We start from the raw sequence: 26,724 nt of genomic DNA on the forward strand, positions 1-26,724 counted from the left end.
CTGCAATAGCAGTAGCACCAAATCGGGGACTACAGCACCCTGTTCAATTCATCCCGGGAGGCCGGTTATGAAGGTCTCCCGGTAATGATAGACGGCCCTTCCCTTCACCTATTTTCTTTTCGGTCACTTCTCGAGACCTTAATATCAGCGTACCTATTTTTCTTTCCCATCTCCTTTCATATTTCCATTCTATCGCATATCAACCTGGGTGGGAACCTCTCGCGATACGTCTGGCTACGAGTTTGATGCATTTCGGTTTCGGTCATGGCATTGGGTTTGCTTGCTGTTTACCTACCTACATGTTTGCTGTACATTAGGAATTTCTCTTTTCCACTATTTATAGCTCTATTGATTAATGTATACACATCACATCACACTTCCATCAAGTATCAATTTCTACCTACCTACTCCATACTATTCTCCACAGCCCCATGACGTCATCTCACCAATCCGCCCGTCCCTTAAATCCGACCCCCGACCAGAATAGCCGAATTCACCGACCGCGATCGATCGATAGACAGATAGATAGGTAGGCAGCACGCCGTAAGCATGGCCAGGTCTGGCCAGATAATCCACAATAATTGACATCAGCTCCATCTCTTTCGGAGGAATTCTTTACCCTCAAGGTTCTCTTTCTGGATTTCTTTGGATACAGAGCAAGGCAAAACACCGCAATTATTAAGCTTTTGTTTGTTTGTTCCGTAATTCCGCGCGCGCCCCGTCGAGATAGGTGAGGTGAGCATTGCTAATGAGGATACATCTTCTTGGGGTTGTGGGCTTTTGTTTAGCGGGTCTTGCTTTTCTTATCTACTCCGAGGTGGTATCTGTTCGTGTGAGTGTCAGTGTTCCCACTACGAATACAAATACCATGGCTACTGCTGCGCTCCGTCGGTCTGTGTCGGCTTTCCGTGGCTTACGCACTACGCCTCCCCTCACGTCTGTTTTTGGAGCTGCGAGACCGTTTTCTTCAACGGTCGCTGTCAAGATGCCTTCTAAGATGCCTAGTTCTGGTGCGCTTGTTGATTTGGCGAAAGGTCGTCATTCGATCTATAAGTTGGGGAGGGAGAGTCCGGTGTCGGATGACAAGATCGAGGAGCTTGTCAATCAGGCTATTTTGAATGTTCCTAGCGCGTTCAATACCCAGTCGACTCGGTTGGTTGTGCTGTTGCATAAGGAGCATGAGCGGCTTTGGGATATCGCTATGGATTGCTTCCAGGGCCTGGTGAAGAATGGGACCCTGTCGGAGGAGACGTGGAAGGGTCAGACTCAGCCGAAGATTCAGGGGTTTAAGGATGGGCTTGGAACGGTGGGTGCTTGGATTGCGTTGATTCTAGGGTGGGTGCGGATTGTGCTGATTGAAGCGAATTGATTAGATCCTCTTCTATGAAGACCCCGCGCACATCAAGCCTTACCAGGAGAAGTTCCCGAGTTTCAAGGACCAGTTTGGACCTTGGGCTGAGCATACCAATGCTATGCATCAGTACTTCCGTATGTATTCTGTCCGTTGTTTTTCCTGGATTGTGGTGCTGACGAGGATAGTCTGGATCGGTCTTGAGTCCCTAGGCTTCGGTGCCAACCTGCAGCATTATAACCCGCTTATCGATTCCGCCGTCGCTAAGCAGTGGGATGTTCCTACCGAGTGGAGACTTATTTCTCAGCTGGTGTTTGGTAGCCCTGAGGCAGAGGGGCAGGAGAAGCCGAAGAAGCCGGTGGAGGAGCGCGTGAAGATCTATGGGAAGTTGTGAGTGGTATAGTTATAGACTTCGTCTCGGGTCTGGTATACTAGATTGTGAGATTTTCGAGTTAGCGCAGCATCAATTAGACTCCTTGGATTATTGCAGAGTACATGTTGTATCTACCCAAGGCTATCATCGTCTTTGGCGCATCAGATTGGCCTATCTGGAGAGCCATCGTCTCATAAACTGAAGGAGTCGGCAGAGAAGATGCTTAGCTTCATATATCAGGACTTTCTCCGTCCTAGAATGACTCTCGTAGCATATGGCCAAATGGTGTCTAGGAGAATCTTGAGGACCGAATGGGATTCCGAGTTGAGGGGACGGCGCACATGACGTCAGTGGGGGATTGTCGGAGCTCCATCTACTCCATTATTTACATCTCTATATCGCCCTCCTCGATCAATCCTCTCGGTTCATGGAGGTAAATACCTATATAAGCTCATTCCCAGGGTAAACCACCTAAAAGTGAATCCTAGCACATCAAAATATCCTACCATACAGCCAAAACACCACCCAAGCACGATGCTACACACCTTCCCATCTAAGCTGCCCCGGGGGCCTTCCCTCCTTCAAGCATCGCATCTACTTCCTTCCAAATACTGCTCGCCGGTCGAGCAATGAACATCAGACCCCTAACAAGAAGATGCTTCACTCCCTCAATTGACCAACTCCCTATCTCTCCTCTCTCCTGACCCTATGACCCTCATCCCCTATCATTATCTCCAACGATTCTATTCTTATACCCTATATAAATCCCACCACGATGCTCCTAATCACCCTCAACTTCCTCCTTCTAACCATCATTACCCTCCTCCAACCATCCCACAGCCACCCACACAACCAAACAGACCCCTACCCCCCCACCCCCTACGCCACAGTCATCACCCACTGCGCCGTCCCAGGAACCATCGCCCTAACCTTCGACGACGGGCCCTACACCTACACCCCGGCCCTCCTCGACCTCCTCAGCGAATACGGCGCCAGATCCACCTTCTTCTTAAACGGCTACCGACTCACCGAATACACCGACGTCCTGCAACGCATCTTCAACGAAGGACACCAAATTGCCTCGCACACGTAAGTCTTACCTTTCCCCAATTCCCCTCTCCCTCGACCAAGTCTCCTCATCAATATAGGTACGGCCACACGCACCTCCCCTCCCTCGACTACGCCTCCATCGTAAACGAAATGGGAGCGCTGGAGTCCCTGTTCCGGAACATCATCGGGGTGGTTCCGACCTACATGCGCCCACCGTTCTTGGCCGTCGACGGGAGGGTATTGGCCGTGATGGCTGAACTAGGGTATAATGTTGTCGGAGCGAGTGTGGATACCAAGGACTTTGAGAATAATGATCCGTGGTTGATATATGAAAGTGTGAGGAGGTTTTTGGCCGGGGTGGATGCGGGTGGGTCGATTGTGTTGGCGCATGATACGCATGCTCAGACGGTCTTTACGTTGACGAGGGCCATGTTGGAGGAGGTTGCGAGGAGGGGGTTGTATGGTGAGTTTTTCTTCTTCTTTCTTTTTGTTCTTTGAGTGGTTGTGGTGGATGGTTGTGGTGGATGCTAATTGATGGGTTTAGTCACGACTGTGGCAGATTGCTTGGGCGATACTGTTTGGTATCGTTAGAGGAAGGTGTTCTTGGCTTATAGAATGATATGTGTTTTGTGTGCGAGTAGAAGTCCTGGATGAGTAGTAATTGTGGGTAAACCAGGTGTAGCACTAAGTAGTAGTCAGTAAAAGCTGCAATTAGGTATAAATATATAAGCACCCTCCAAAACACCCTGGTCATGTTGAACTAAGCCAATGCAAAAAACAATCCCCAACACCTCGCAATGCAGCACACCATAAACCAATACCAGTATCAACACCATTAAAAGAAATCTTCCTCTCCCAACCACTGCGTATCAATCGCATATGCTACCAAATCCGCCGCACAGCACATATCCTCATGCCCATTCTCTAGATCCAGCAGCTCCAAAACAGCATCCAATCTATCTTCCAAAGTCTTCTTCAACTGAGAAATATATTCCTGAGTTGCAGCTGTAACTCTCGGCTTCGTATATTCTTGCTTCTTTCCTGTTTGCTTCGCGACGGCCTTATTGGGTGAGCACGGCGCAAGAGGTTGCCTGGGGCTCGCTGTGGGTGTTGACATTGACGTTGATGGCTCACTCTTCCTGTTCTTCAAGAGGGATTTCAAAAGGAAGATAAGCCAGACGAGGTTGGTTCGTGGGGCGTATTCGGCCCAGACGCCCGGGATGTCGGGGGATTTTTCGGTCTGGAGAGGATCGCCGTGGTAGAGTTGGGCGCGCATGCTGGTTTGGGTTGCGGTGTTAGTTTGGGGAGATATTTGGTGGGGAGAGGATGGGGTACGTACTGCCTATAGGTGTTTCGTAGCATGATCTCGTCCTCATCTCGACCGATGGCATCGAAGATTTGTTTCTTGTCGAGGTCTGAGGAGGCGACTTCGACAAGCTCGGTTTCCTCGCTAATACGTAGCTCTGCGCGGGAAAGAGAGTAGTCGATGATGGTGGTTTCCAACGTGCTGAGTCCGAAACCGCTGGTGAATGACTGGCTTATGATTTCGTGGTCGGTGGGCGGATCCATGTGGCCTTCGGGACGGGTGCTTCGTATACAAACATTGCCGAGATGAAGATCTCGGTGCTAGAGGGATGTTAGGATAATAAGATCTTGGTTGGGAGTTAATGAGTGCTTCGTACCTCGAACAATGCATACTCTTCGGCACGAGCAAGCGCCATCGCGACTCCCCAGAAGATGTCATAAATCTGGAATATTGATGACCAGGAGAACTTCTCCAGCTCGCAGCCAGCATCGTCCATTTCAATGATAGCCCAGAGTTGCGTGTCAGGGTACGCTCGTTTGCTGGACGGGTTCGGGTTCAGGCAGTCGTCCTTGGTCTTCTTGTAGTGGTCCCATGCCTTCTGAAAAGATTCGGGGAACCGTCCCTGGACAACGTGGATTTCCCGAAAGCGAGCAAACCCGGGAATTGGATCCAGGTACTTGAGCATCTTCACCTCCGACACGATTTCCTCGATGCTCGTAAACTTCTTCGAACCCGGGCCGCTCTGGGCGCGCAGAGGGACGACCTTGAACACGCCGTCACCGTAGGCCTTTAAGCGCGCGAGCTTGGATTTAGACATCTCCTTCTTGCACAACTCTTCGCGTAGACGTAGTTTATAGACCTCTCCGTAGGAACCCTCTGCGATCTTCACCACCTCTAGCAAGTTACCCGCACGGGCGGCCCATGACCCGAACTTCTGGACGCTCTGCGCAGCAACCGGCGACAGTGCTTCATTAAGAATTGACCGAACGTAGGAATTTGTTTTCTCATCCGTTATGCATCCGGACGATAGTCGGGGTGCTGGCTTGTCCTTCCTTGCTGACCGTCGACCGTCTTCTGTGGTGACTTCGGGAGCTTGTTTTCGTCTCCGGGGTCTGTCGACAGATACCTTTTGGCTGATTCTCACCTCGACCATTGTCTCGTATTTTGCCTCTTCATCGTGGATAGTCTCTGAAGATAATTCCTCGGCCGGGGTCTGCTCGTCTTGCGGTTCGATGTCCGGGGTATGTATCGCTTCTGGCGCAGGTTCTTCATGCTCAGATTCGTCTATTTTGATAGCCTCCTCTTCAATTATCTCTTTCGCTTCCTTCCTTATCTCTTGGCATTCGTGGTCTTCTGGCTCCTGAGCAACATGTTTCTCCTCTATCGTAACCTCAGCCAACTTCTCCCTTAGGCCATCCACAGCCTCTTGGTCCATCTTTTTCTCTTCCTTTTCCAGAGCCTTAGCCGGACTTCGCTGCTCAAAGACTGCTCTAGGGGCATCCGCTTTCCGCTTTCCGTACACCTTTCTTTGTGTGCCAGTGCGTGTTCTGGTCGCCGGTCTCGAGGTCCATCTTCCAGGGGTTGTGTTGCCGGCCGCGACGACAGGCGAGGATGGGGATAGCATGATGGCGGAATGTCGTGAGAGTCGAGTCTGTCCGATAGAACTGGTTCCAGAGGCTCAAGGAGCCTAGCGCCCGCGTATGTTGAAGAATGTGGTCGAGATTAACAAGTACAGAAGCTACGGCGAGATTCCGCGGAGGCCACTGATGCTTACCGGACTATTGATGCCTTTCCTGATGCGGAATAGCGGATTGGTTGCTGGGGTAAGAGCGGCTTATGTAAGTCCATAGTCAATGCCATTTCGATACCCCTCAGAGAAAAGGAGTTTGAATCGAGGAATGTGAGGCAATCTAATACTATGTATGGACGGTTCAGTAATGAAGGTTATTAACCTTTATTGGCATTCTGAAAGACTTTTATGGTATTCTTTCCGGCATGAACTGAGAAGTGTCATGGATGTCGCTTCTCTACTCCGAACTCGGATGCTGTATTTTGGTAGCTCAAGTTGAGGCAGGTTTTATGGTACCAAGCTCTTGGTTGGCGTCACGAAACCTTAAAAGGTATACATCTGATGGAGCTGCAGCCATTGGCTTCCTGACTTGAGGTTGGCCGTAGACTTTTACAAACCATGTGATGGAGGGGTAATAGTACAACTATACACAATACGGAGTATAGGCGATCCTCCAGGTTCCGTGCTGAAATGGTCAGGTTGAAAGCGCCTCGGCAAGCTCGTGTGTGTCGGAGTCTTTCCGTGGTTTGCTTTGCAAAAGACTTCGAGGGGCATTCACCTGCCGCATTGGGACCTCTAGCGCGATGACTCCCTCTCAAAGCAGTCCAAGACTGCCGCACCCCTGATGGACTGGGCAAATTATTGACATGCATACTACTAGTTTCTACTCCGTTATCCCGTTCATAAAAAATAGGAGAATCATCGACTCCGGAGAAGTACCCCGTACTCCGTAAATAGATTATGGAGTTTCGAGGGACGGGTGGACCGGATAGAATTCCACTGCTTCTGGCCCGGCAGCCCAGCACGGGCCTGTCAGCAAGATTGCGAGGATCCAGTCAGGACGGGAAGAATTGTACGGAGTGCTGGAGGGAGGGAAAGGGGATGATGCACCGCGACGGGTAGGCGGATGGATGACATGGACCCATCGGCCTGGGAGCATGACGATCATGCCCTCATGACGCGCGATGAGTCCGACGAGTCGACGACAGGCTCCTTAGTCGGAGGAGATCGGAAGTTGGAGGGAATTGAGAGAGCAGAGCAACTGAGGAAGGTGTGCTGCTATTGTAATTTTGCCGGTGCAGCGGCTTGCTTACTAGTGCATTACCGGCATTGTGCGGTGACGTTATGCCTTCCTCTTTAGAACTTTTTTCATTGCCAGCCTCACAAAGAATCGCACGGCAAGACCCTCATCAACCGTGCCTTTCCAGCGTTCTGGAGGCGCATAGATCAGGATTCTAGACTCGAATGAATCCATAGATAATCATGGGATATACTTTAGAATAAGGAACCATGCGATCAAAATGACAGGACCAAAAGAATACCCAACTCTGCTGGGGCTGTCGCGTAGATCACGCGAGCGCAACACCACTAACCCGTAACCACTAACTGGCCGGGCCCTCGGGATTCCTCGCCTTCTTTTTTCTTTCCATCCGCCGCCCTTTTCATCTTTTCCCTTCATTCCGGCTTATCGGCGCATCAACCCTTCCTCGGCCACCCCTCTCTTCCTTTACACCTCCACCACCTCCTCACTGCCGTCTTCCCCAACTGATTTCCTATATTTTCTGCCGCCGTCGTCGTCGACTTTCCTACATTTTCCTCCATGTCGTCGCCTCCATCGAAATAGATCACCCCATCATCTCAATGACCTGCGATGGCGTTCAACTTCAACTGGTCGCCGTTGATGGCGGACGCGAGTTTTTATACTCGCGCCCAGGAGCTGTTAACCGCCGCTCTCAATAAATCACCAAAACCGCCCATTATTGTGGATGATATCATTGTCACCGAACTCAATCTAGGCTCCATCCCGCCCGAGCTGGAGATCTTGGAAATCGGAGACCTGGCCGAGGATCGCTTTCGAGGCATCTTCAAGATGTCCTACACTGGCGACGCCTTTCTGACCCTGAAGACCCGAGTCCAAGCCAATCCGCTCAATACCTACCTCCTCACCAGACCGTCTTTTGCGACTCCCTTGCCTGTCGCTGCAGCGTATGTGTTGGATCATCCGGAACGCAAACTAGGCGCATCCTTGCTGACTTGTTCGCTCCCAAATGCAGAACTCCTCTCACTATCCCCCTTCAAATCACATTATCCGACTTCAAGCTGTCAGGTTTCGTTATATTGGTGTTCTCGAAACAAAAAGGCATCACAGTCGTCTTCCGAAATGATCCCCTCGAGTCGCTCAAGGTCTCGTCAACATTCGACTCGATCCCATTTGTGCGCGACTTCTTGCAGAGAGAAATAGAAGGTCAACTTCGGGTTCTGTTCATGGACGAGCTCCCCGCCATTATCCACCGTCTATCTCTTCGATTGTGGGTCCCAGAATACCGGGCTGGAGAGGAAATGGCGAACCAGGCCACCAACACCGCAGGTGAAGGCCCTGGCCAGGATCCCTTGGCCAGTCCTCCTCAGGACCCCGTGGATGCTTTGGGTAACGCTTTGGATGAGTCGGAGATCGCATCGCTTTCATTGGATTCCTCAGTCGAGACGCACTCTCTGTTTTCTCAAAAGAACCTATTACGATTGGCCGCCCTCACAGATTCTCAGAGAACGCTATCACTGTTCACTCCATCTATTCAAGAGGTGGTTTATCGCGCATGGACTTCGCCTTCGGATGCGGGCGACGTCTCTGGAGGCATAACGTCTCCTTTGAGCCCCGCCCTTTCTCGGACCCACTCCCAGATTGGCGGTATGTCCTCCTTCCATGATACCGCCAGTATGGTGTCCACACATAGTCGGTCGTCAGCAAACACACACACTTTCAGCAGCTATGGGCTAAACTTGGGGGCCGGTCGTCACTCAAAGTCCAATGCAAGGAGGCGGAAGAAGCGCGTGGTGGATCTGCGTCGTCCCAAGACTACCGAAGATGCCGCAAGTGTGAGCGGTGAAAGCACTTTTACAGAAACTACCAGTGCGCCATCCGTCTGCTCGGCTCCCCTGCCGGTGGTGAGCGAACAGACCGATGACCCAGTTACACCTCCGTTGTCACCAGACAGTGAACTTCACCTTCCAACGATCCCCGAGCGACACCGTATGAGCATTTCCAGGCCGATGCCCCGCCGTGATATCGCAACCGAGATGTTGCGTGAGGCCGGGGAGCCGTCCACATCCCAGCCGGTTCGTCATCCGGCAGCTGAGACTGATGCTACTCCTCGCGTTGCTGTACACCCCTACATGGCTGCTCAGCGTGAGAACGAGAAGCAAGAGGCCGGGGCTTCGCGCCAGCTCCCTTCGAAGGCACTGCCATTTACCGACGCGAAGCCGACATCAAGCATCGTTGACCAAGCGCTGGTTGAGAGGCTGGCAGGAGAAATCGCACGTCGCATGCGGGATGAGAAATTGACCTCTGGTAATCCCTGCAGCTCGTTTTGGGATCGGCTCAGCCATGATGATGCCCCTCCAGCATATGGTCAATGACTGCAACGGCGCCGGGGGCGTCTTTGTACTCTTTTATCTTCACCCATTCTTTTCTCAGAGGCCATGCAGCTGTTTTCAGTGCAATCCTCCCAGCTCCAGCCAGCCTGGAGCAGTTCATGACCGATATGACCTTGCATTTTTAATTCTGGCTATCTTTTTACTGTGCTTTTCATTGTTTTTCAAGCGGGCTTTAGAATTTTGTACATTGATTGGACTGTACCCTAAAAGAATCGGCGTGTATTTTGTGTTTGTACTGTGCGAGCGACCTGCTTCTGAGGGATACCACTTCGCTCGCTGACTATCATTCATTGTGTTTCTACTCTACTCTCCTTTGTTCTCTCTTTCTTTATCATTTGTCTATTTTTCCCTGGGATTTGGACTGGAAGCACGCAATCGGGGGAGGAGTAAAAGAATGGGTGGCACGTCTGGGTTGCCTTGTTGAATTGCCGTAGAGGTTCGAGCAATGCTACTGACTGTATATTGTGATGCAATTGATATCCCAATCCTCCACCCTGTACTCCGTAGTAATGCGATCAGTCATAAGAAAGCAATCCCCACGATCTGGGCGGCGAGCCCTTATCTTTGGGGGGAGATGGCAGGCGGTCGGCTCCACCGTGGCTCGGATCGGTTTGCGACGAACGTCAACCATTTAACTAACTGACGCCCGTTCGCTTCCCTCTTTCTCTCTTCCTTCCTCCGCCACGTCGCCAGTTCCCTGCCCGTCCGCTCCAGTCCGTCCAATTCCCCTCCCCTCGTCATGGCGGGCCTGTTCAAGAACGTTTTCGGCGGTTCCCAGCCCTCGAACCCTGCCAAGGTCGATGATGGTAAGCTTCACTCTCCCACACCCTCAACCCCAGCTTCACTGGTCCTCCCCCAGCAAAACCCCCATTGTCCCCCAACCCCAGCTCATCCAACCCCTCTAACCTCCCCCATCCAGACTTCGCCGACTTCGTCGAAGCCCCGAACCCATCCCCGGCATCCCTCGTGGCCGGCTCCTCCTCGACCCCAGCCCTGAATACTCAAGGCGTAGACTCAATCACCCCGGTCCCCTACACAAAATGGTACCGGGTCTGGGAGCGGACCTCCCCGCGTGACTTCATGCAAGAAGCGACCGTGATGCCGGTGATCCTCCTGATCATCCTCTTTCATTTCTGGGGCACGCGCAAGAACCGCCGCAAGGCACGCGACTGGGCGCAATCCCACGCCTCCACGCTGTCCAGCGAATTCGCCGTCGTTGGATTCCAGAGTCCCCAGGAACAAACCGTCCCCGACTCCGACTCTCTGCTCAAGGAACGTTCGGCTCAGGAATTCTCCTCCTACGCGACGGGCCGCCAGAACGTGGCATTTGTGGACGTGGCTATCAAGTTGCCTAAGCGGTATAACCCCGTTACGTTCTGGGCGGAGCACGTCATGGGCTTCTTGTTTGAGAGCTGGTCGGCACCCACTGAGTCTTACGAGGCTACGGCTTATACCTTTGACGGAAAGGAGAAGGATGTTGTGCCCCTGCCTGCCAATGATCGGTCCTCGTTGAAGGTTAACAACTCTACCTATGATGGATTTATCTGGGCGGTTGTACACAAGAACTACATGCGCAAGTTCCGTCAGGATCGTTATGACGCCAGTATGACTTTCACCAGGGATAACAACAAGTTGCCGAACTGGGTTACCGTCATGACGGAGAGTGCGGAGATCACGGATGCAGTGCTTACCAACGAGCTGATTCAGGCTATTGAGAAGGCGGGCAATGATTTCAAGTACTTGATTGTTACTGATCAGCCTATTGACAAGCCTGTGAAGTGAGTTCCATCTATTGCTCCCTTCTTTGGGAATGTACGTGTGTGCTAATGCAGCTCTGCGTCTAGGATCGAGGAAACCACCCCCCGCAAGCGCATCGAATTGTCCGTCACTCTTCCCTCCTCGGCCGAGGGCTACTCCTCCACCCTGCCTTTGTTCTCCCAGTTCCTGCGTTTCGCTGATCGTCTCGTCGGTGCCGCTCATTTCCGCTCCGAGGTGACTCGCAAGATCCGCAACGCTCGTGAAGAAGAGATCAAGAAGCTGCGTCGTGTCGACGAGGACGAAAAGGCTGAGGAGCGCAAGCTGGCAGCCGAGAAGATCAAGAAGGAGGACCGTGAGCGTCTCCTCCGTGGTATGTCTGCTGAAGAGCAGAAGAAGTACCTGGAGCGTGAGCAACAGAAGGAGCACCGTCGTATGATGAAGAAGAGTACTCGCCGGGCATGAGCGTGTTTTTCAACTATGATGGGAAGGGAAAAGTGCGTCGTTGCTTGCTGCCGTCCGTTGCCTAACTTCATGTACAATGTATTCGTAATTTCTTTTTTGGGGGTCAGAGTGGCTGGCTAGCTGGCTGGATGGAGGATAACTGGAAGTCGATACTGATCTTATTGATCTATTAATGTATCTTGAGAGCATGATGACTGACCTCTTGCGAGAGGGTTGCTTGTATGAACTGTTTCCCTATCTTTCAGGCTCACGACTGGATAATTAATTTCATGAGATTGGTTTCTACGAGACAAGAAAATATAGACTGGACAAAGCTCGATTCATTATCTCAAGAGGTAGTCCTTACCTACGAGAGCAGTGACTAATCTATAGTAGCAGCGACATTAGAAGACGACAATACAATCTACACATATACTAGACCCTACCACCACCAAACCCTCACGCCCCAGCAACGAAGAAACTCATCAAGCTCCCCGCAGTCAATCCACCCACGAGCATCAGTGCCATGAATCCACCCGCGGGTTCACGTTCATCAGGAGACACCCATTGTCCCGCGCCCATCATGCAATTGCTACCCAGGTACCCATTGCTGATACCAAAGAGCAATTGCACGACAAACAGATAGAAGAAATCGCTTTCCACGACAGCGCCCCGACCCCGGATATTACAGAGCAGATACAGAGGGATGAATCCCGCTCGAGCAATAGAGAATAGGAATAGCGCCCAGGGACGATGTACCAATGAGAGACGGGGAACCAGGACCAGCACCCGTCCCAGGAGGTCACCCGCATTCCAGAAGAAGAACGCCAGGGGGACGAAGACGGCCTGATCGAAGAGTCGAGATCGATTGGGGGTCGGGGTGTGGACGGATTCGATCTCCGCTGTGAAGACGGGGAAGGTCATGGTGATGGTGAAGCAGAGGAATATGGCTGTGGCCATGAAACGGAGCTTTTTGAAGAGGGTCCAGAGGCTGACGCTTTTGCTGGGGGTGTTTTCGGAGACGCCCGAGTCACTGTGGTCGTCTGTTGCGTGGGATAGGGTTGTGGTTGATCGACGCTTTACGAGAGATAGGAAGGCAAGGAGAGCGAATGACGACACGGCCGTAGCTGTGATGAAGTAGGCGAACGCTGATTTGGAGGATTCTGGCGGGGCGGCTTGCCCTTCTTTCTTACTGGGCACGGCGATCACGGACAGGATCTGGACAATGCAGGGCAACACTCCCGCTACGCCTTGGCCGCTCATGATGGCCTGGGTGTACTCCTCTCGTCCGAAACCGGAGACGTAAGCGTATACGCCATTCTGGTTGATTCCTGTTGCTAGACTGGCCCCGAAGACCATGATCATTAGGAAACCGAAATATGTGCCCACGGAGACATCCTTCATGAGGATGGTCGAGAAGGCTAGTAGTGTAAACACCACGATGTTGATAAGCAGGGAGATAGTGACCCGCTTGGGATATGATGCTCCCTTCTGTAGCTTGGCGAGAATGAATGAGGAGCCTAGGTTAGTGACGGTTGAGACAGTCAATATAGACGATTGGTAATGAGTCGCTGCCCAGTCGTCCGAGTGGAACCGGTGGTAGAAGTATGGTGCTGCAGCGAGGAACATGTTCCTATGTCAAGCCGGTATAGTTAGATGATGCTATTCCTGCCAATGCGATAGCTATAGGGTGAGACATACCACGCCCACAACATGGACACTCCCAACAGCAAGAATACTGCATATTCGTACTTGGAGAAAGGGGCATGGCTCCGGTGTTGATGGGATGGATGGTTGCTCTCATCGTCGGGGTCGACCGGCTGCTCGATTGCCTCATAGGTCGGCCTGGGAGAGAGAAGTCTCCGGATGCGATCCATTGTGGTGGGTTGTTGGGTTGTCCCTGTTCAGGAGTTGAGACGGGACAGGTAGTAGTACGAGCTCAGCCCATGATGGTCGAGAGGAATGAGACAGGGAAGATCAGCGGGGAGGAGAGGAGGACAAGCTGCGGTGGTCATGAGGCCGTGACGATCGCCAAGAAAGGCAGGCGGGTGACTAAGGCAATGCTTATCAGACACTACAGAACACAACTGACTGATACACCGCAGGCGCCACGGAGAAGTAGAGATGGGTATTATATTTTATCTATCCAGTCATCAGACCTAGACCATCAGAGTGTGCCAAAAATCCCGTAATAGATACATCCAGAGTAGGTGGCCCAGCGTTCTAGACAAAGTGTATGTGCCCCATACAGGCTATATACTCTACACCGCGGAAGACAAGATAACAAAGGAAACAAAAAAGGTCCGAATCTATCCAAACGATTGGTCAGCTTACTGCTTCTGCTGACTGCGCTCGCCGCTTGCATCTTCGGCGTCGGCGTCGGCGTCGGCTTCCTCTTTCTCCAACTGCCACAGTTTCTCTTCAGTCGCTGGGCTGATGGGCGCGTTGGTCGGCGTGTTCTCGCCGCCACTGATCTGCCACTCCATCAGCTTCGTGAAGGCACCATCAGGACGGGCGCTGAGCTCCTCGTAGGATCCCTGCTCGGCCACCTTTCCGTCAGGCGCGAGAACAATGATCGTGTCAGAGCGCTTGATGGTAGAGAGTCGGTGGGCAATACTGATGGTCGTGTTGTTTCCACGAAGAAGGGCAGCGAGAGCGCTGTTGACCAGTGTCTCGGATTCGGCGTCAAGGGCAGAGGTTGCTTCATCCAGGATCAAAATGTCGGGATCCTTGATGAGGGCGCGCGCAATGGCAATGCGCTGCTTTTGTCCACCGGAGAGTTGAGCTCCGCGAGGTCCAACCTGAGTGTCAAGGCCATCCGGCTAGGAAACGTTAGTCAGGGGCACAGTTGACGGTCAAGTTCCACTTACGAAATCGCTAATGAACTGGCAGTTCGCCTTCCTGGCTGCCGCAACAATCTCCGACCTGGTCGCCCGTGGCCTGCCATAGGCAATGTTCTCAGCAACTGTTCCCGAGAACAGGACGGGTTCCTGTGCGACAACGCCAATCTTCCTGCGGAGAGACTTGGCGTTCATCTCGCTGATATCTTTGCCGCCAATCAAGACACGTCCGCCGGTCGGGTTGTAAAACCGAAGCAGAATCGAAGCAATGGTTGACTTGCCTCCGCCTGAAGGTCCGACAATGGCAACGTTCTTCCCTTGCGGGATCTCAAAGTTCAGCTCCTTGAAGATAGGAACAGCAGGCCGTGTAGGGTAGCTAAAGTTCACATTCTCGAAACGGATGGGGCCACGAGCAGATTCAACCTTGTTGCCCTTGGTAGGAGATATCGTTGGCTGACGGTCCTGCAACTCAAACAGACGACTGGCTGCTCCGACACCTTTCATCAATTCGGAATAGAAGCTAGAGAGACCGAACATGCTGGAACCAGCATAAGCAGTATACATCAAGAACGATGTCAGCTCTCCAATCGTGATGCCACCAGATTGAACCATGCCGCCTCCGACATAGAGCAGCGTGAGGATTGTCATGTTACCCATGAAGCCAGTCTGGTTGACTCGTTAGGAAACTTGCACTTGAAGATATTGACAAAGGTAGGTTGACGCATACCGAACTAAAAAACGTTGCGCTAATCAATGACTCCCTCTTACCAAGTTCGAAGATCTTGCGCACTTGGTTGTTGTACCGGTTGACTTCAAGGACTTCACCAGCAAAAGACTGGCTGGTTTTGACGTTGCCTAGACGCTCTTCTGCGATCTTGGTCAAAGTACCGAGGTTCCTCTGGATCTTGCGGCTGAGGTTCCTTATCGCTCTACCATAGAAGAAGGCTCCGAGTCCAATGGGGGGCAGCAACAGAAACAAGATGCTAGACAGCTTGAGACTGACATAAGTCATCAGACCAAATCCTGCCGCACCGCTAACCGCTGCTCGCAAGCCGTCCGACAGGTTCTGCGTGATACTCTTCCCCACAATAATGGTGTCAGAACCAAGCCGAGAGATCAGATCGCCTACTCTGTTGGCATCGAAGAACTCCGCATCTTGAACAAAGGTGTTGCGGAAAAGCTTCGAGCGAAGTCTAGAGACAATGCGCTCACCAACGATACGGAGAATGACAATGCGACCATAGTTAGCAGCGGCACCCAAGGTCAGGATACCGGCCAGAGCACCATAGAACATGGGTACGCTCAAACCGAAGAGCAGATTTCCGCTTTCCTCGGAAGGCTTGGAAGCAGCATCCATGATTTTACCGATTGAGAAGGGAACAGCCATCGTGATTGAAGAAGAGATGAGCAGGAAGAAGAAAGCGAACCCGAGCGTCCTAGCTTCAGGTCGCGCGATGAGTAGAAGTCTCCATATCTCTTTAAAGCCGGCTTTCTTTCCGCTAGCACCATCTTTCGCGAGCTTAGCGGAGAGATTGACCTGTGCAGCCTGTGCTCCTTTCTCTGATATCTCGAAGCCCTTGTCCATGTCGTCATCTTCCTTATCCTGAGCTGTGCTGTTGTTCGCTTGAGCCGATTTTGTCGACGGGTCCACGGGCTTAGCTTCCAATGACCGTTGGGTAGAAGAGAAGAACCGAGATTTTGCTGCCAGCTGTGACCGTATGATAGAATTTCGTGCGCCATTATTGTGAGCGAAAGGCAGTCCAGATGTCAGCGAAAGGTTATTGCGTAATGGGCCTGAAACTCCCGAGAATTGCCGGCTGAGAACGCCAAAGCCACCAATTCCAGATTGATATACATGAGCTCCCGAGTAGAGCTCCCTCAGTACGCTTCCATTCGCCTGGGCTCCCCGCCTGGTGGTGATCCCGGGGGCCCAGGAAGCCAGCAATCTGGCTCCGCGCATTTCGGACGAGAGTAGAAAGCGGAATCGGATGGCTGCTCAGATGGATGCCAAATGAGGTAAACAGGATGCCATATCCCACTAGATGAGCGAAGATCGGCTGAGACGCATGACACAGCCAAGATGAACTGCTCCCCTGGAGACCGCTAGGCGCTTGGGAGTCTGAATAATGTCAGCCGTCAAGCCGCGAGACCGGCCATCGCCGTTCGGCCTCGCATCGGCAGCGGTTCTGCCCGGGGACACCGCCTGCCCCAATTCCGCCGGCGTCGAAGCTGGTCGAGAGCTTTCGATGATCGCTCCAGATGCTGGCGGAGACGGCTCGCGTGCATTTCTTAGTTCCTGAAACTTGAAGCTTACTTGGGTTTGAGTCTGTCGACCCTTTGTTTATAAAGAACCAAACCCGCCTCCTCTACTACACTTCCTCCCAAGCTCGATACATTCCAGCATCTACCCCACCCCCACCCCTCTTTCACAGTCCACTACATTCCGCCGTCACCCATCATGGTGCTCGACTACAGCAAATGGGATGCGCTCGAGCTCTCGGATGACTCCGATATTGAAGTGCACCCCAACGTCGACAAGCGTTCGTTCATCCGGGCCAAACAGGCCCAGATCCATCAACAACGTTCCCAGCGCCGCTATGAGATCGATACCCTGAAATATGAGCATATTGTCAACGACGGCTTGCTTTCCCGAATCGATCAGCTTCTTACATCCTTGAAACAGAATGAAGGCTCTAAGAGCGTTGAGGAAGTCATTTTCCAAAACCTTATGGAATTCGCAGGCAACCCGTCGGAGGACCATCCTCCCCCACCCCCCGCGGGAGTCCATACACAGGAGAAGGAGCAGCCCAAGTATTCGCAAATGATGAGCGCTCTGCTTGACCAGGTCAAGAAGGAGATGGGAGATGTCAGCACCGAGAACCTCTATAAAGAATACATCAAGGGCGTGCAGGGACACGAGAATAAGGTGCAGGGCTTGCAGAGGGAGTTGCTCCAAAGGCTTGATCAGCTTGAGAAGGAAGAGCGCAGTAAAATCACCAGCGATAAGTTGCACGAGGGATTCAACACTTCCCATATTGCCAAGGGAGGCGAAGCTGGAAGCACGGGATCGTCACAGCAGACGGGGACAGTTGAGCTTCTGAATCCTGGAGCATCAACGGCGGGCTCGTCTCAACTGGCTGCTGCTGCTGATGACGACGAAGAGGAAGATCCCGAGAACATTAAAGCTAGTGATCTTGCGAAGCGGTTTGCAAAGATCGACCGCAGTGATTACCGTGCTCTGCTTCAATTCGTCTCCGCGAACCCGCAGATTGTCGCTGAGAAGGAAACTGATGGTCTATTGGTCGAAGCTTTCAACAGCCAAATGGAAGGAAAGGATGACTATGCTCGCACATGTGTCCACCAGGGCTTGTTGCTGCAGTACTGCCGCTCCCTAGGCCGTGACGGAATCTCTCTCTTCTTCAAACGGTGCGTGTGCGAACCTTCGTGAGAGACGAATAGACCACTAACATGTGTATGCGTGTAGCATCACGACGGCAGACCACCAGGCAGGAACCCTCTTCCGCAATGACGTCAATGAAACCTACAATAAGATCAAGACCCGTGCGGCGGAGCTTGCAAAGGACAGCTCTGCATCCAACGATCCGGCAGGCGTGGAACAGATCCAGCTGCATGCGGTTGACCCCAACACCAAGATTACCATCAATATCCCTGCTGCCGAGAGTAACGAACCGATTGAGGTTGAGGCACGCAAGATCTTCGAATCCTTCACCAAGGATCTGCAAACAGCACTTGCATCGGAGTCCCTGGATGAGGTCAACAAGGTCCTCGGCAAGATGAGTGTCGAGGAAGCCGAGGATGTCGTTGAGAAGCTGGGGCAGAGCGGAATGTTAAGCCTCGAGGAAGGCATCGTTGATGCGACCACTGAAGAAGGCAGGAAGAGGCTAGAGGAGATTGAGGCTGAGAATAAGAGGGAAAGAGAGGAGCAACAGGAAATAGGAGAGCCGGGGGGTGATGTCACTGAGCTGGACTGAGGGCATGAGTGATGATTGTGCATCTGCTGGATGACTGGATGTGTATACTCAACAGCAGCTCTGTTATTGTTTATTTGGCATATACTCAAATTGTTCATAATGCATCTATTATGCGCCTGGGAATGGGTATAGTATGTGATTGCTCGCTCCTTGTAACATGTACACTTGGTGGTTATCAGCTCTTTCGATGTTTGGGCTATGCACCATACTTCTTTTGAGGGCAAGTGAATGAAAGGAGACAATTAAGGGGTTCAAATGTGCATGTGGTCTACCTACATCAAGGGGAAATAAGCAAAATAAAAAAACATGTGTTTAGGAAGTGAAGAAAAAGACACATGTACTGAGAAAACAACCATTAGCTCGAGTACTTTGCGCTGTGCAAGAATACACGGTTAGGCGAAGGATATGATAGACACTTGGAGTGATATGGAAGGTGACGGTCATGATAATGGCGCTGGAAAGCAGGGAGGACAAGGGTTAATCTCCATAAGTGCTTCAATTCTCTTCGACTTTGATGTTGGAATATATCATCGGATTGTAGACTTGATCGTAGATTTTGACCCATAATCCGTATGATAGTGCCACCCTGATGAGATCGGTTGCTTAAACACCACCGGCACCGGGGGCATTCTGGTCCTTCTTGAGATCAAGAAGCATCTCACGGAAGCGCTCCTTACCGGAGCCACTGGCACCGCCCTTAGATCCCTTTCCAGAGACGTCGACAAGCTTCGCAATGCGCTCCCAGCTGGTGCCTCCGGACGAGGTATCCTCACGGTTAGCCAGGAACTGATCCGCTTCAGCACGGGTCTGGGCACGAAGCTTGTCCGTCTTGTTGTTGTACGAGACATAGAAGTCGTCAATATCCTCGCGGGCCTTGTTTATAGTAGCATTTTTCTTCTCTTCTGAGATCTCCGTGCGACGCTGGATATCCGCATCTCGCCGCTCACGCCATTCCCTGTAAATGACCCACAATCAGCACACGGAGCTCATACAAGTGACATAGTACCGAGGAGAGAGCGCAAGTCCTGGCGCCTGAAATAAGGATGAATTAACATACCGAACAGGCTCTGGGTCCTCCTCTGGTGCCTGATAAGTATAATTGGAATAGCCGGTAGGTGGGAAGGGGGCACCCGATCCAGTAATCGTACCACCAGGGGCAACTTGCTGTTGAGTCGCAATTATGTTAGCGCAAGAATACTTCCAATTAATCACCAGGAGACTCTCATACCTCGTTCTGGGTATCAAGAGCCGGGAAGGAGGACTCGAAGCCAGCGATCTCCTGAGGCTCAACATCCCCGGCGGCCGGAGCGATATCCGCACCACCCAGTAAGTCATCATTGTTTACATCGTCGGCAGCGACATGATCTTGGGGGGTCGCAAACTGTTCTGCATCATCACCGAGCATAGCACGCTCACGAGCTAGGAAATCGTTCTCATCCGATACACCGTTTGTTTCGACAACTTCGGTCTGGCCTAGAAGCCGATTAGTGTCATCATGTAGTGTTGGCGGGCGATGATGCCGACTGCTCACCCGCAGAGAAGTCCTCCAACGAAGGGAAGCGATCCGCCATTATGTTCGCTTGATAAAGTATGATAGAAGGGGAGCTGAAGTCGCAAGGAATGCTTGATTGTGAGATTGGGAGAAATGTAGAGAGATGGAAAGTTGAATGTAAGGTTCCAGCTGGCGTCTTGAGGATGCGGACGGACCGTTCCAAGTATGAATAGAGAACCCCCCGGATTCTGCCGGGGAAGGCGGTCGCACAGCTACACTGCACTGCACTCCAGGTGCGACGGATGAGCTTCACTCTCCTCAAGAACCTTTCTCTCCTTCACACTAGATCTTCGCTGGGGTGCTCAGATCATCCTGACTTTATATTGAGACGGTCTTAGCTATCGCTCCTCTTGCCTGGGTGACTGTGCCCATTGCCTTTCATTTCGACATACGCGCCCAGGGAGTAACGATTCAGCCACTAGCTTGCGACGAGCAAAACGCACTGCCTTCCTCACACACCATTTGATGACTTTGTCACAAGAACCACTCTCTACTGTGTTGATTTCATAGGGAAATCAGCATGGCCTATACAGATGATGCCGTGAAGGCGAAGCTCTCCGCGCTCAACGAAACGCAGGAAGGCATTGTCACAGTTGCGCAATGGGTGATGTTTCACAGGCAAGATGACAGCTGTTCATGTATCCTAAAGCTATGCTAATACGTCCATGGATCTTAGACGGCATGCCGAACGGACAGGACAACTCTGGCTGCAAAAGCTCCGCGATTCGCCAGCACCGAAACGTCTGAACCTGATATATCTGGCTAATGGTATGGCCAGTCTTTCCTTGCCGATGGTAGCCTGGCACTAATAACAGTTCCCAGAGGTTGTACAACAGTCAAAGGCCCGGCGGAAGGAGGACTTTGTCGTCGCATTTTCACCGGTCAGTCTTGTCATACGGGTACTGAGACGTAGTAAAAGCTAACATTTACCAGATTATCGCAGAGGCCACGGCTATCGCATACAAAGGCTCCTCAAATGATATCCAGCAAAAGCTTCGTCGGGTGGTCGAAGTGTGGAGACAACGACAAATCTTTGAGCTTCCCATCCAGGAGGCTGTAGAGGCTCGAGTTGATGGTAGGGCACCCTTCACTTTCTGTCCCATTCGCCCGTCTCACCTAGTTATAGAAATCGATAAGTCGCGTTCTACCGGTAAAAAGCCCTTGCTAGGAGGCTCTCTTTTCTCAAATTCGTCGGTCTCAACACCACCTGAGCTCCAGCCTCTGGTGCCGCTACAATCAACCCTTTCCAAAGTCACACTGGCTTCCGTGGGACCAACCGCAATAGCTAATGGGGAGTATGATAAGCTTCATGATTCCAACACACCTTTGCCAACACCCCCAGTCCATGCTGCTCGACTAAGTCAATTGTTGAAAGCCCTTGCGAACGCAGAGAGCTCTGTCTCAGAGGTGATCAGATCACGCCGCTTGCTCATCGACGGTCTTGAGAAGCTACTCGAAACCAATCGCTCAGCCTTGTTGAAGGAGCAAGCAACGGCTGCGCAGCTGAAGGAAAGAAAAGCGGAGACGGAGGCGACGAAGCGAGAGGTTGAAGATGGGATCATGCGGGGGCTTTCTGCTGAAAATTCGCCCGCGGTCAGCCACGGAGATCCTGGGGTAGAGGGAGATCCTATTTCCCGTCCTGAAGTTGAGGCCCTAACTCCCCCGCCCGTAGAGGCCCTTACTCCTGTTGGTTCCCCCAAACAGGCAGCACAGGAGACAAATTCTGGTGCGGCACCTACTCAACCCCAGATTCTAGGTGGCTTCACCCTGCCAGGATTCGGAAACTCCATCGATTCTTCTTTTTCGTTGGCAGGCCTCCCTTCTATGGAAATGAGTGAGCACCAACTGGACGGCTCAAATGGGCTTCATGCCAAAAAGCGCAAGGTTACCCACGAAGAGGAGGATTATGCCCAATTCGCCAGCGGCGATTTAGATGCAGATGTTGCTGAGCTTCTTAAGCAAGAGAGTGATGCCCAGCAGTAGGCTCACTGAAAGTCCCCTTCGTGGCGGACCACCTTTTGAAAACCATTTGTTCGAGCTATTTACTGAAGTTGTAGGTATTCCTTTCCCGTAGTAGGGAGATGCAGCCATCCTTGCTTGTTACGATAGTGGCTGGATTTTCACTGTTTATGTGATTAGCTATACTTTGAACATGATGTCCATTGGGCATATAATCTTTCTCAGAATTAATGGATCAATCGCTGAGTTCATTTGAATTAGTCTCATTACTATTATCATCGAATACTGAAATGCGAGCTATCGATATATATCTGGATCGCCCCATTTGTTTCTCGCGGCCCGTGACAAGGATGGACGTCTGTTCCGGCGGGATATGGTCATGAATGCTCGAGAAGCCACAGCGGGCGGCTGTTCATTTTGCGGGGGAGGCGGCGCCGGTGCCGGGGCCGGTGCCGGGGCGGGATCCGGGGAACTGTGCTTCTTCGGCTTCACCAGTAGAACAATAAACAGACCTGCTACCAGGATCACCAATAAGAGAAGAACTTTGCGCTTCACTGTACGTCGTTGATAGTTCGTGGCCTGCAAGGCGCAGATAGATCAGTCAAAAAAATTCTCGGTACACCGCAATTGACGCAGACATACCACTTTAAGCTCTTTATCCGCGGCCTTGACTTCCGTCCCCATCCGCTCGATGTTGTAGTCTATCCGGTCCAGCATGGTACCCTGATCAATAACCATAGCCTGTAGCTCGCGGAAGATATCCGACAATTCGATAATCCCTTTGGCGATGTCGTTGATTTCCCGCTCCCGCTGCTCAATGGCTGCATCATTCTGACCCGTCAGTCGTTGCGACGTCTGTATCAGCGTAGACTGCGAGAATGACTTGTCCGCGTCGGATTCCATCAATGAAGGGTCCGTGTAGGGGTTCTGCATCGGGGTCGGGGATCGTTCAAACGGCGCTGATCCACCCTCCAGTCCTCGTAACTCTATCAGACCATGCGGTTAGCCCAACAAACACATTAGGACAAATCAAATGATCTCACTCTTCAAATAGTTACTCTGTTTCTTGCGAAACCGGGCACTAGCCTCTTGCACCCTCGCAGCAAGAGATATCTGCAAGTTCTTGGCCATCGTCTCATCTCCGCTGCTCACCCCACCCTGTTGTTTAGCCTCCCGCACCATCACCTCGATCTTCTGAACCGCCTTCTGGCACATGTGGAAGGCGCGCGTGATCTCCTGTGTGAGTCGCTCTATCACAACCTCATCCTGCTTCCTTGCATCTTCGTCGCCGAATCCAGGTAGAAGGTGTTTCTGATGTAGTTTATCCAGGAGGGCGGATTTCTGCGCAATGTCCGCTAGTAGTTCCGTCACTTCTTCCTGTACATCGACCCAGCGCGGGGGTAAAACGTCCATCTCAATGATTGCGTCGCCATCGTCGTCTAGTCCTCCCGTGTCTGAAATGAGTCGTCGGCTTTCTTCGGGCTGTGACGGGCTATCGGAAAAGCCATTGGATGCTCCGAGATAACGTGGCTTCTTGGCTGGGTGATGCGCAAACGACTGTCGGTAGGAGATGTAGCTGTTTTTGGAAGATGGTCAGTTCTTTATATTCGCTGCGTAGAATGGTCCGATTTGGGGATGTTACAGGTTGGTGCGGTCCCGCCACATCGTGAAGGGGTTGCTGTTCTGCGGTAATCCTTCGTCGGGGGTGCTCTTAGGCTACCCTGATCATTGTTGGCCGAGGGATGCCGTCAGAGGAACACCGAGATAGCGAGTCACAAGAACTCGGGACACAGGATGTCTGGATATAGGGCGTTCAATGCGACGAGGAATGAGGCCGTTTCTGCGTGAGCTCGTTTGCAGCAGGATGAATCCGATAGCACCGCTGTAGTCTGTACTTCCCGGAGCTCGATCTCCATGTTGCACATGAAGGGACGACCGCACCAACCCCAATGCGGTAGCAGCCGCGCCGATCTAAATATATTACGTCAGCCACGATGCTCTGATGCCATGCCTGAGTAATTATGCGAGATTATGCATCTTGATCGAGGAGGTCGTCGTATTCGGGGGACGATGCCCCGAAGGGGAACGATATGTCCATCGTTCGTGCGTATACAGCTTTGGCTTTCATGTCTTGGTACAACGGTGAAGGCGCTGCGACTTAATTGCAGCACTATCACGACCCCTAGTGAGCGCACTGTTGCGCTGTTTCAAATGCTTGGACATCCTTGTTCGGTTACGGTTACATCGTGCGACGTTAGCCACTTGTTCTATTTATATGGTACTCAATAGTAAATGGCCAAAGGTCTACACTGATCGAGACCGAGAGGTGCTATGAAGCTCGCATGCAACATAGCAGGAAGAATCATGTGAACGTTCCTCTTCTATAAGAACTCGCTGTTGTAGATTGCCAAGGCCAAGCTTAAGACAGAAATATGTCCAAGGACCGTCATACCCACGTTGAATAGATATCTTGACTGCATTCTTGACTGGCCGCCTGCGCATTAGTATCAAACAGTTATGGGACTCTCAGGTACAGGACTGCTCCTAATGAGACGGATCACTTTTCTGGGACAAAGTTCAAAGCGCACTTGGATGTACTCTTCATCGTTCGATGTCCATCTCTCCAAGAGAAGTCGAACAATATCATTGTCTATCTGAGTTGTCGAGGTAAGATTCGTGCCCCGGCACAAATTGTGCCAAGTACGCATATCTATACCGCCATGACCAGCACAGAAACGGTGTCTAGTTGTCGGAATTAGTTTAGACAACGGACTTATGAGTCAGTGAGAGAAGAGACAATTGACGACCCGTGATGGCATGACTGAATCGTCAGGTACAAAAGTGTCCCATAGAAAAGTGTCCCATAGAAGGGTTCTCGGGTAGAGTGGGTGAACAAGGTTCGTCCTGGGAAGAGCAGGCGGGACTTGTTGCCTTCAAGCTTTGGTACTGCCGGGGCTCCACGGCAGTAGTCGTCAGCAACTGGGCAGAAGGTACATAAGGCTCACATACAAGGCTGCACCCAACATGCAGCTGTAAGACTGATCGCGACAAGGCAACGGGCGTTTACAGCAGGCAAGTATGATGGGATGCAGCGATCATGCAGCAGTTGAAGGAATAGGAACCAACCAATCCATGGGAACTGGACTGGGGAGGGGGAAAGGAGGCGAGTTGACTGACAGACGGGCGCGGGCAGTCAGCCTTTCCAGGCGCTGCGGGCACATGGTGGCCAGGGCGGGTCACGTTTCAGGCATAAGCGACCGCCTTGCCAGGCGTTCAGCTCAGTGGTCATTTATTATTATGATGGATTCGGGTTCCCCTTAAATCATCTTCCACCACCACCAACACCACCTCCTCTTTCCCCCGCTGCCTTTACCGCTACCGTAAAGCCACCAGCTTGCCTGTTTCTTTTCACTCATATCCACAGCTTCGCTTTTCTCCCGCTACTTATTTCTTACCATCTTAATCATGGTATGTGGCTCTTCCCTCGCCGTCCTGGCCAGTTGTGTTGAAAATCCCCCACTTTGCGGGGCAGATCTGCCTGGCATTCTCGACAGAATTGCTGACATCGCAACATCTAGGCCGACTCTCTGACCGAAGAGCAAGTCTCCGAGTACAAGGAGGCCTTCTCCCTCTTTGTAAGTACCCCCTGAATGACTTCCGACCAGCGAAAGCGATAAAATATTCCACAAGAATATATGCTCATGTGCTTTAATCCGATAGGACAAGGATGGCGATGGTGGGTGGAACCCTATTCCCTTCGTGTTTACCTATGGCGACCGAACCGACCGCGGGTTTCCGAAAGCTGTTTTTTGATCGACTTGAGCCGTAATACTGATGTGACTTGGGAAATAGGCCAGATCACCACCAAGGAGCTGGGCACTGTCATGCGCTCGCTCGGCCAGAACCCCTCCGAGTCTGAGCTTCAGGATATGATTAACGAGGTTGACGCTGACAACAACGGCACGATCGACTTCCCTGGTATGTGGCGGGCTTATGTTTATACGAAGCGGGAATGCGGATCGGGTATTAACTTCTGCCAGAATTCCTCACTATGATGGCTCGTAAGATGAAAGACACCGACTCCGAGGAGGAGATCCGCGAGGCTTTCAAGGTCTTCGACCGCGATAACAACGGTTTTATCTCCGCTGCTGAGCTGCGTCATGTCATGACCTCCATCGGTGAGAAGCTCACCGACGATGAGGTTGATGAGATGATCCGTGAGGCGGACCAGGACGGTGACGGCCGCATTGATTGTATGTTTCCTGTCAACAACCACATGCGTTCAGCATACTAACTTGGTGTCCAGATAATGAGTTCGTCCAGCTCATGATGCAAAAATAAACGGCTTATCATGTTCTATTTGTCTTGTGTTAGCGGAAAGGGTGGGAGCAATGAAATCTACTCCACAATGTCCCATCTTTTATCTCAACCCGTCTCTTGTAGTTTCATCATTTGGCTATGATTCTTACTTCCTCTCACGGTCGAGCGCTTGCATTATCGTTGTTGGTTTTGATGTTGCAGGGACGGTAGAGGCGACCATAAGTCTAAACTGATTTAAGCGAGCTGAGGCTGAATGTGTCTGATTAGGGGTACAGGATTCTCCCGGGCTTGCCGGGAAATTCTGGTCTGATGTCCCGCGAGGGCTGCCTGTCATTATTCATGCCATCATTTCCTCATTTCCCCTTGCCCCGTTGTTTATAGCTCCCGTGTTCCGATTCGTGCCGCCAATTCTCTGATCTATCGTAGTAACTCGAAAGCATATGATAATAATCAATTGACTATTGACAACTGTTCTCTCCAGCACCCACATGGGATGGGCGTATCTTATATGGGAGTACGTTTTTGGATCTAATCAAACAACGACAGATGATGAGGGGTTGT

General features: G+C 51.7%; 12 protein-coding genes across 12 annotated transcripts; 7 read left to right on the plus strand and 5 right to left on the minus strand.

Moving 5' to 3' along the window:
* The first annotated feature begins 670 nt into the window (after positions 1 to 670).
* Positions 671 to 1,957, plus strand: BO94DRAFT_535280 (nitroreductase family protein). The gene is made up of 3 exons (XM_025611746.1): positions 671 to 1,306; positions 1,374 to 1,488; positions 1,540 to 1,957. The coding sequence occupies exons 1-3, from the start codon at positions 869 to 871 to the stop codon at positions 1,743 to 1,745; spliced, it is 759 nt and encodes a 252-aa protein (XP_025467386.1). The 5' UTR covers positions 671 to 868; the 3' UTR covers positions 1,746 to 1,957.
* Positions 1,958 to 2,172: 215 nt separating this feature from the next.
* Positions 2,173 to 3,365, plus strand: BO94DRAFT_566041 (chitin deacetylase; the record flags this gene model as incomplete). The annotated part of the gene is made up of 3 exons (XM_025614536.1): positions 2,173 to 2,813; positions 2,873 to 3,237; positions 3,319 to 3,365. The coding sequence occupies exons 1-3, from the start codon at positions 2,500 to 2,502 to the stop codon at positions 3,363 to 3,365; spliced, it is 726 nt and encodes a 241-aa protein (XP_025467387.1). The 5' UTR covers positions 2,173 to 2,499.
* Positions 3,366 to 3,447: 82 nt separating this feature from the next.
* BO94DRAFT_492523 (uncharacterized protein) lies at positions 3,448 to 6,072 on the minus strand. Its single transcript, XM_025609182.1, has 3 exons — positions 4,457 to 6,072; positions 4,114 to 4,400; positions 3,448 to 4,051 (listed from the first exon to the last, which is right to left on the minus strand). Exons 1-3 carry the CDS (start codon positions 5,702 to 5,704, stop codon positions 3,610 to 3,612), a joined length of 1,977 nt encoding a protein of 658 aa, XP_025467388.1. The 5' UTR covers positions 5,705 to 6,072; the 3' UTR covers positions 3,448 to 3,609.
* A 985-nt stretch (positions 6,073 to 7,057) lies between these two features.
* BO94DRAFT_535282 (uncharacterized protein) lies at positions 7,058 to 9,774 on the plus strand. Its single transcript, XM_025611747.1, has 2 exons — positions 7,058 to 7,855; positions 7,924 to 9,774. The coding sequence occupies exons 1-2, from the start codon at positions 7,521 to 7,523 to the stop codon at positions 9,281 to 9,283; spliced, it is 1,695 nt and encodes a 564-aa protein (XP_025467389.1). The 5' UTR covers positions 7,058 to 7,520; the 3' UTR covers positions 9,284 to 9,774.
* A 266-nt stretch (positions 9,775 to 10,040) lies between these two features.
* On the plus strand, positions 10,041 to 11,822 carry BO94DRAFT_516950 (CCDC47 family protein; the record flags this gene model as incomplete). The annotated part of the gene is made up of 3 exons (XM_025609975.1): positions 10,041 to 10,107; positions 10,221 to 11,079; positions 11,146 to 11,822. 3 exons carry the CDS (start codon positions 10,041 to 10,043, stop codon positions 11,519 to 11,521), a joined length of 1,302 nt encoding a protein of 433 aa, XP_025467390.1. The 3' UTR covers positions 11,522 to 11,822.
* Position 11,823: 1 nt separating this feature from the next.
* Positions 11,824 to 13,484, minus strand: BO94DRAFT_516952 (nucleoside transmembrane transporter FUN26). Its single transcript, XM_025609976.1, has 2 exons — positions 13,202 to 13,484; positions 11,824 to 13,133 (listed from the first exon to the last, which is right to left on the minus strand). The coding sequence occupies exons 1-2, from the start codon at positions 13,375 to 13,377 to the stop codon at positions 11,960 to 11,962; spliced, it is 1,350 nt and encodes a 449-aa protein (XP_025467391.1). The 5' UTR covers positions 13,378 to 13,484; the 3' UTR covers positions 11,824 to 11,959.
* A 141-nt stretch (positions 13,485 to 13,625) lies between these two features.
* Positions 13,626 to 16,465, minus strand: mdr2 (ATP-binding cassette permease mdr2). Its single transcript, XM_025611748.1, has 3 exons — positions 15,068 to 16,465; positions 14,371 to 15,006; positions 13,626 to 14,322 (listed from the first exon to the last, which is right to left on the minus strand). Exons 1-3 carry the CDS (start codon positions 16,298 to 16,300, stop codon positions 13,831 to 13,833), a joined length of 2,361 nt encoding a protein of 786 aa, XP_025467392.1. The 5' UTR covers positions 16,301 to 16,465; the 3' UTR covers positions 13,626 to 13,830.
* Positions 16,466 to 16,606: 141 nt separating this feature from the next.
* BO94DRAFT_535285 (Hsp90 co-chaperone CDC37) lies at positions 16,607 to 18,682 on the plus strand. The gene is made up of 2 exons (XM_025611749.1): positions 16,607 to 17,766; positions 17,825 to 18,682. Exons 1-2 carry the CDS (start codon positions 16,799 to 16,801, stop codon positions 18,330 to 18,332), a joined length of 1,476 nt encoding a protein of 491 aa, XP_025467393.1. The 5' UTR covers positions 16,607 to 16,798; the 3' UTR covers positions 18,333 to 18,682.
* Positions 18,683 to 18,935: 253 nt separating this feature from the next.
* BO94DRAFT_546414 (clathrin light chain CLC1) lies at positions 18,936 to 19,903 on the minus strand (the record flags this gene model as incomplete). Its single annotated transcript, XM_025613295.1, has 4 exons — positions 18,936 to 19,287; positions 19,390 to 19,496; positions 19,561 to 19,805; positions 19,864 to 19,903. 4 exons carry the CDS (start codon positions 19,901 to 19,903, stop codon positions 18,936 to 18,938), a joined length of 744 nt encoding a protein of 247 aa, XP_025467394.1.
* A 217-nt stretch (positions 19,904 to 20,120) lies between these two features.
* On the plus strand, positions 20,121 to 22,312 carry BO94DRAFT_535287 (DUF618-domain-containing protein). The gene is made up of 6 exons (XM_025611750.1): positions 20,121 to 20,502; positions 20,561 to 20,652; positions 20,707 to 20,765; positions 20,818 to 20,959; positions 21,011 to 21,937; positions 22,105 to 22,312. Exons 1-5 carry the CDS (start codon positions 20,405 to 20,407, stop codon positions 21,865 to 21,867), a joined length of 1,248 nt encoding a protein of 415 aa, XP_025467395.1. The 5' UTR covers positions 20,121 to 20,404; the 3' UTR covers positions 21,868 to 21,937; positions 22,105 to 22,312.
* Positions 22,079 to 23,977, minus strand: BO94DRAFT_535289 (t-SNARE syntaxin TLG2). The gene is made up of 4 exons (XM_025611751.1): positions 23,486 to 23,977; positions 22,887 to 23,419; positions 22,486 to 22,829; positions 22,079 to 22,422 (listed from the first exon to the last, which is right to left on the minus strand). The coding sequence occupies exons 1-4, from the start codon at positions 23,506 to 23,508 to the stop codon at positions 22,141 to 22,143; spliced, it is 1,182 nt and encodes a 393-aa protein (XP_025467396.1). The 5' UTR covers positions 23,509 to 23,977; the 3' UTR covers positions 22,079 to 22,140.
* Positions 23,978 to 25,245: 1,268 nt separating this feature from the next.
* BO94DRAFT_535291 (calmodulin) lies at positions 25,246 to 26,634 on the plus strand. The gene is made up of 6 exons (XM_025611752.1): positions 25,246 to 25,311; positions 25,422 to 25,478; positions 25,564 to 25,579; positions 25,696 to 25,821; positions 25,884 to 26,096; positions 26,150 to 26,634. The coding sequence occupies exons 1-6, from the start codon at positions 25,309 to 25,311 to the stop codon at positions 26,182 to 26,184; spliced, it is 450 nt and encodes a 149-aa protein (XP_025467397.1). The 5' UTR covers positions 25,246 to 25,308; the 3' UTR covers positions 26,185 to 26,634.
* Positions 26,635 to 26,724: the final 90 nt, after the last annotated feature.

Source organism: Aspergillus sclerotioniger (genome assembly GCF_003184525.1).
Source record: "Aspergillus sclerotioniger CBS 115572 chromosome Unknown BO94scaffold_14, whole genome shotgun sequence".
In the NCBI taxonomy this organism is placed as follows: domain Eukaryota; kingdom Fungi; phylum Ascomycota; class Eurotiomycetes; order Eurotiales; family Aspergillaceae; genus Aspergillus; species Aspergillus sclerotioniger.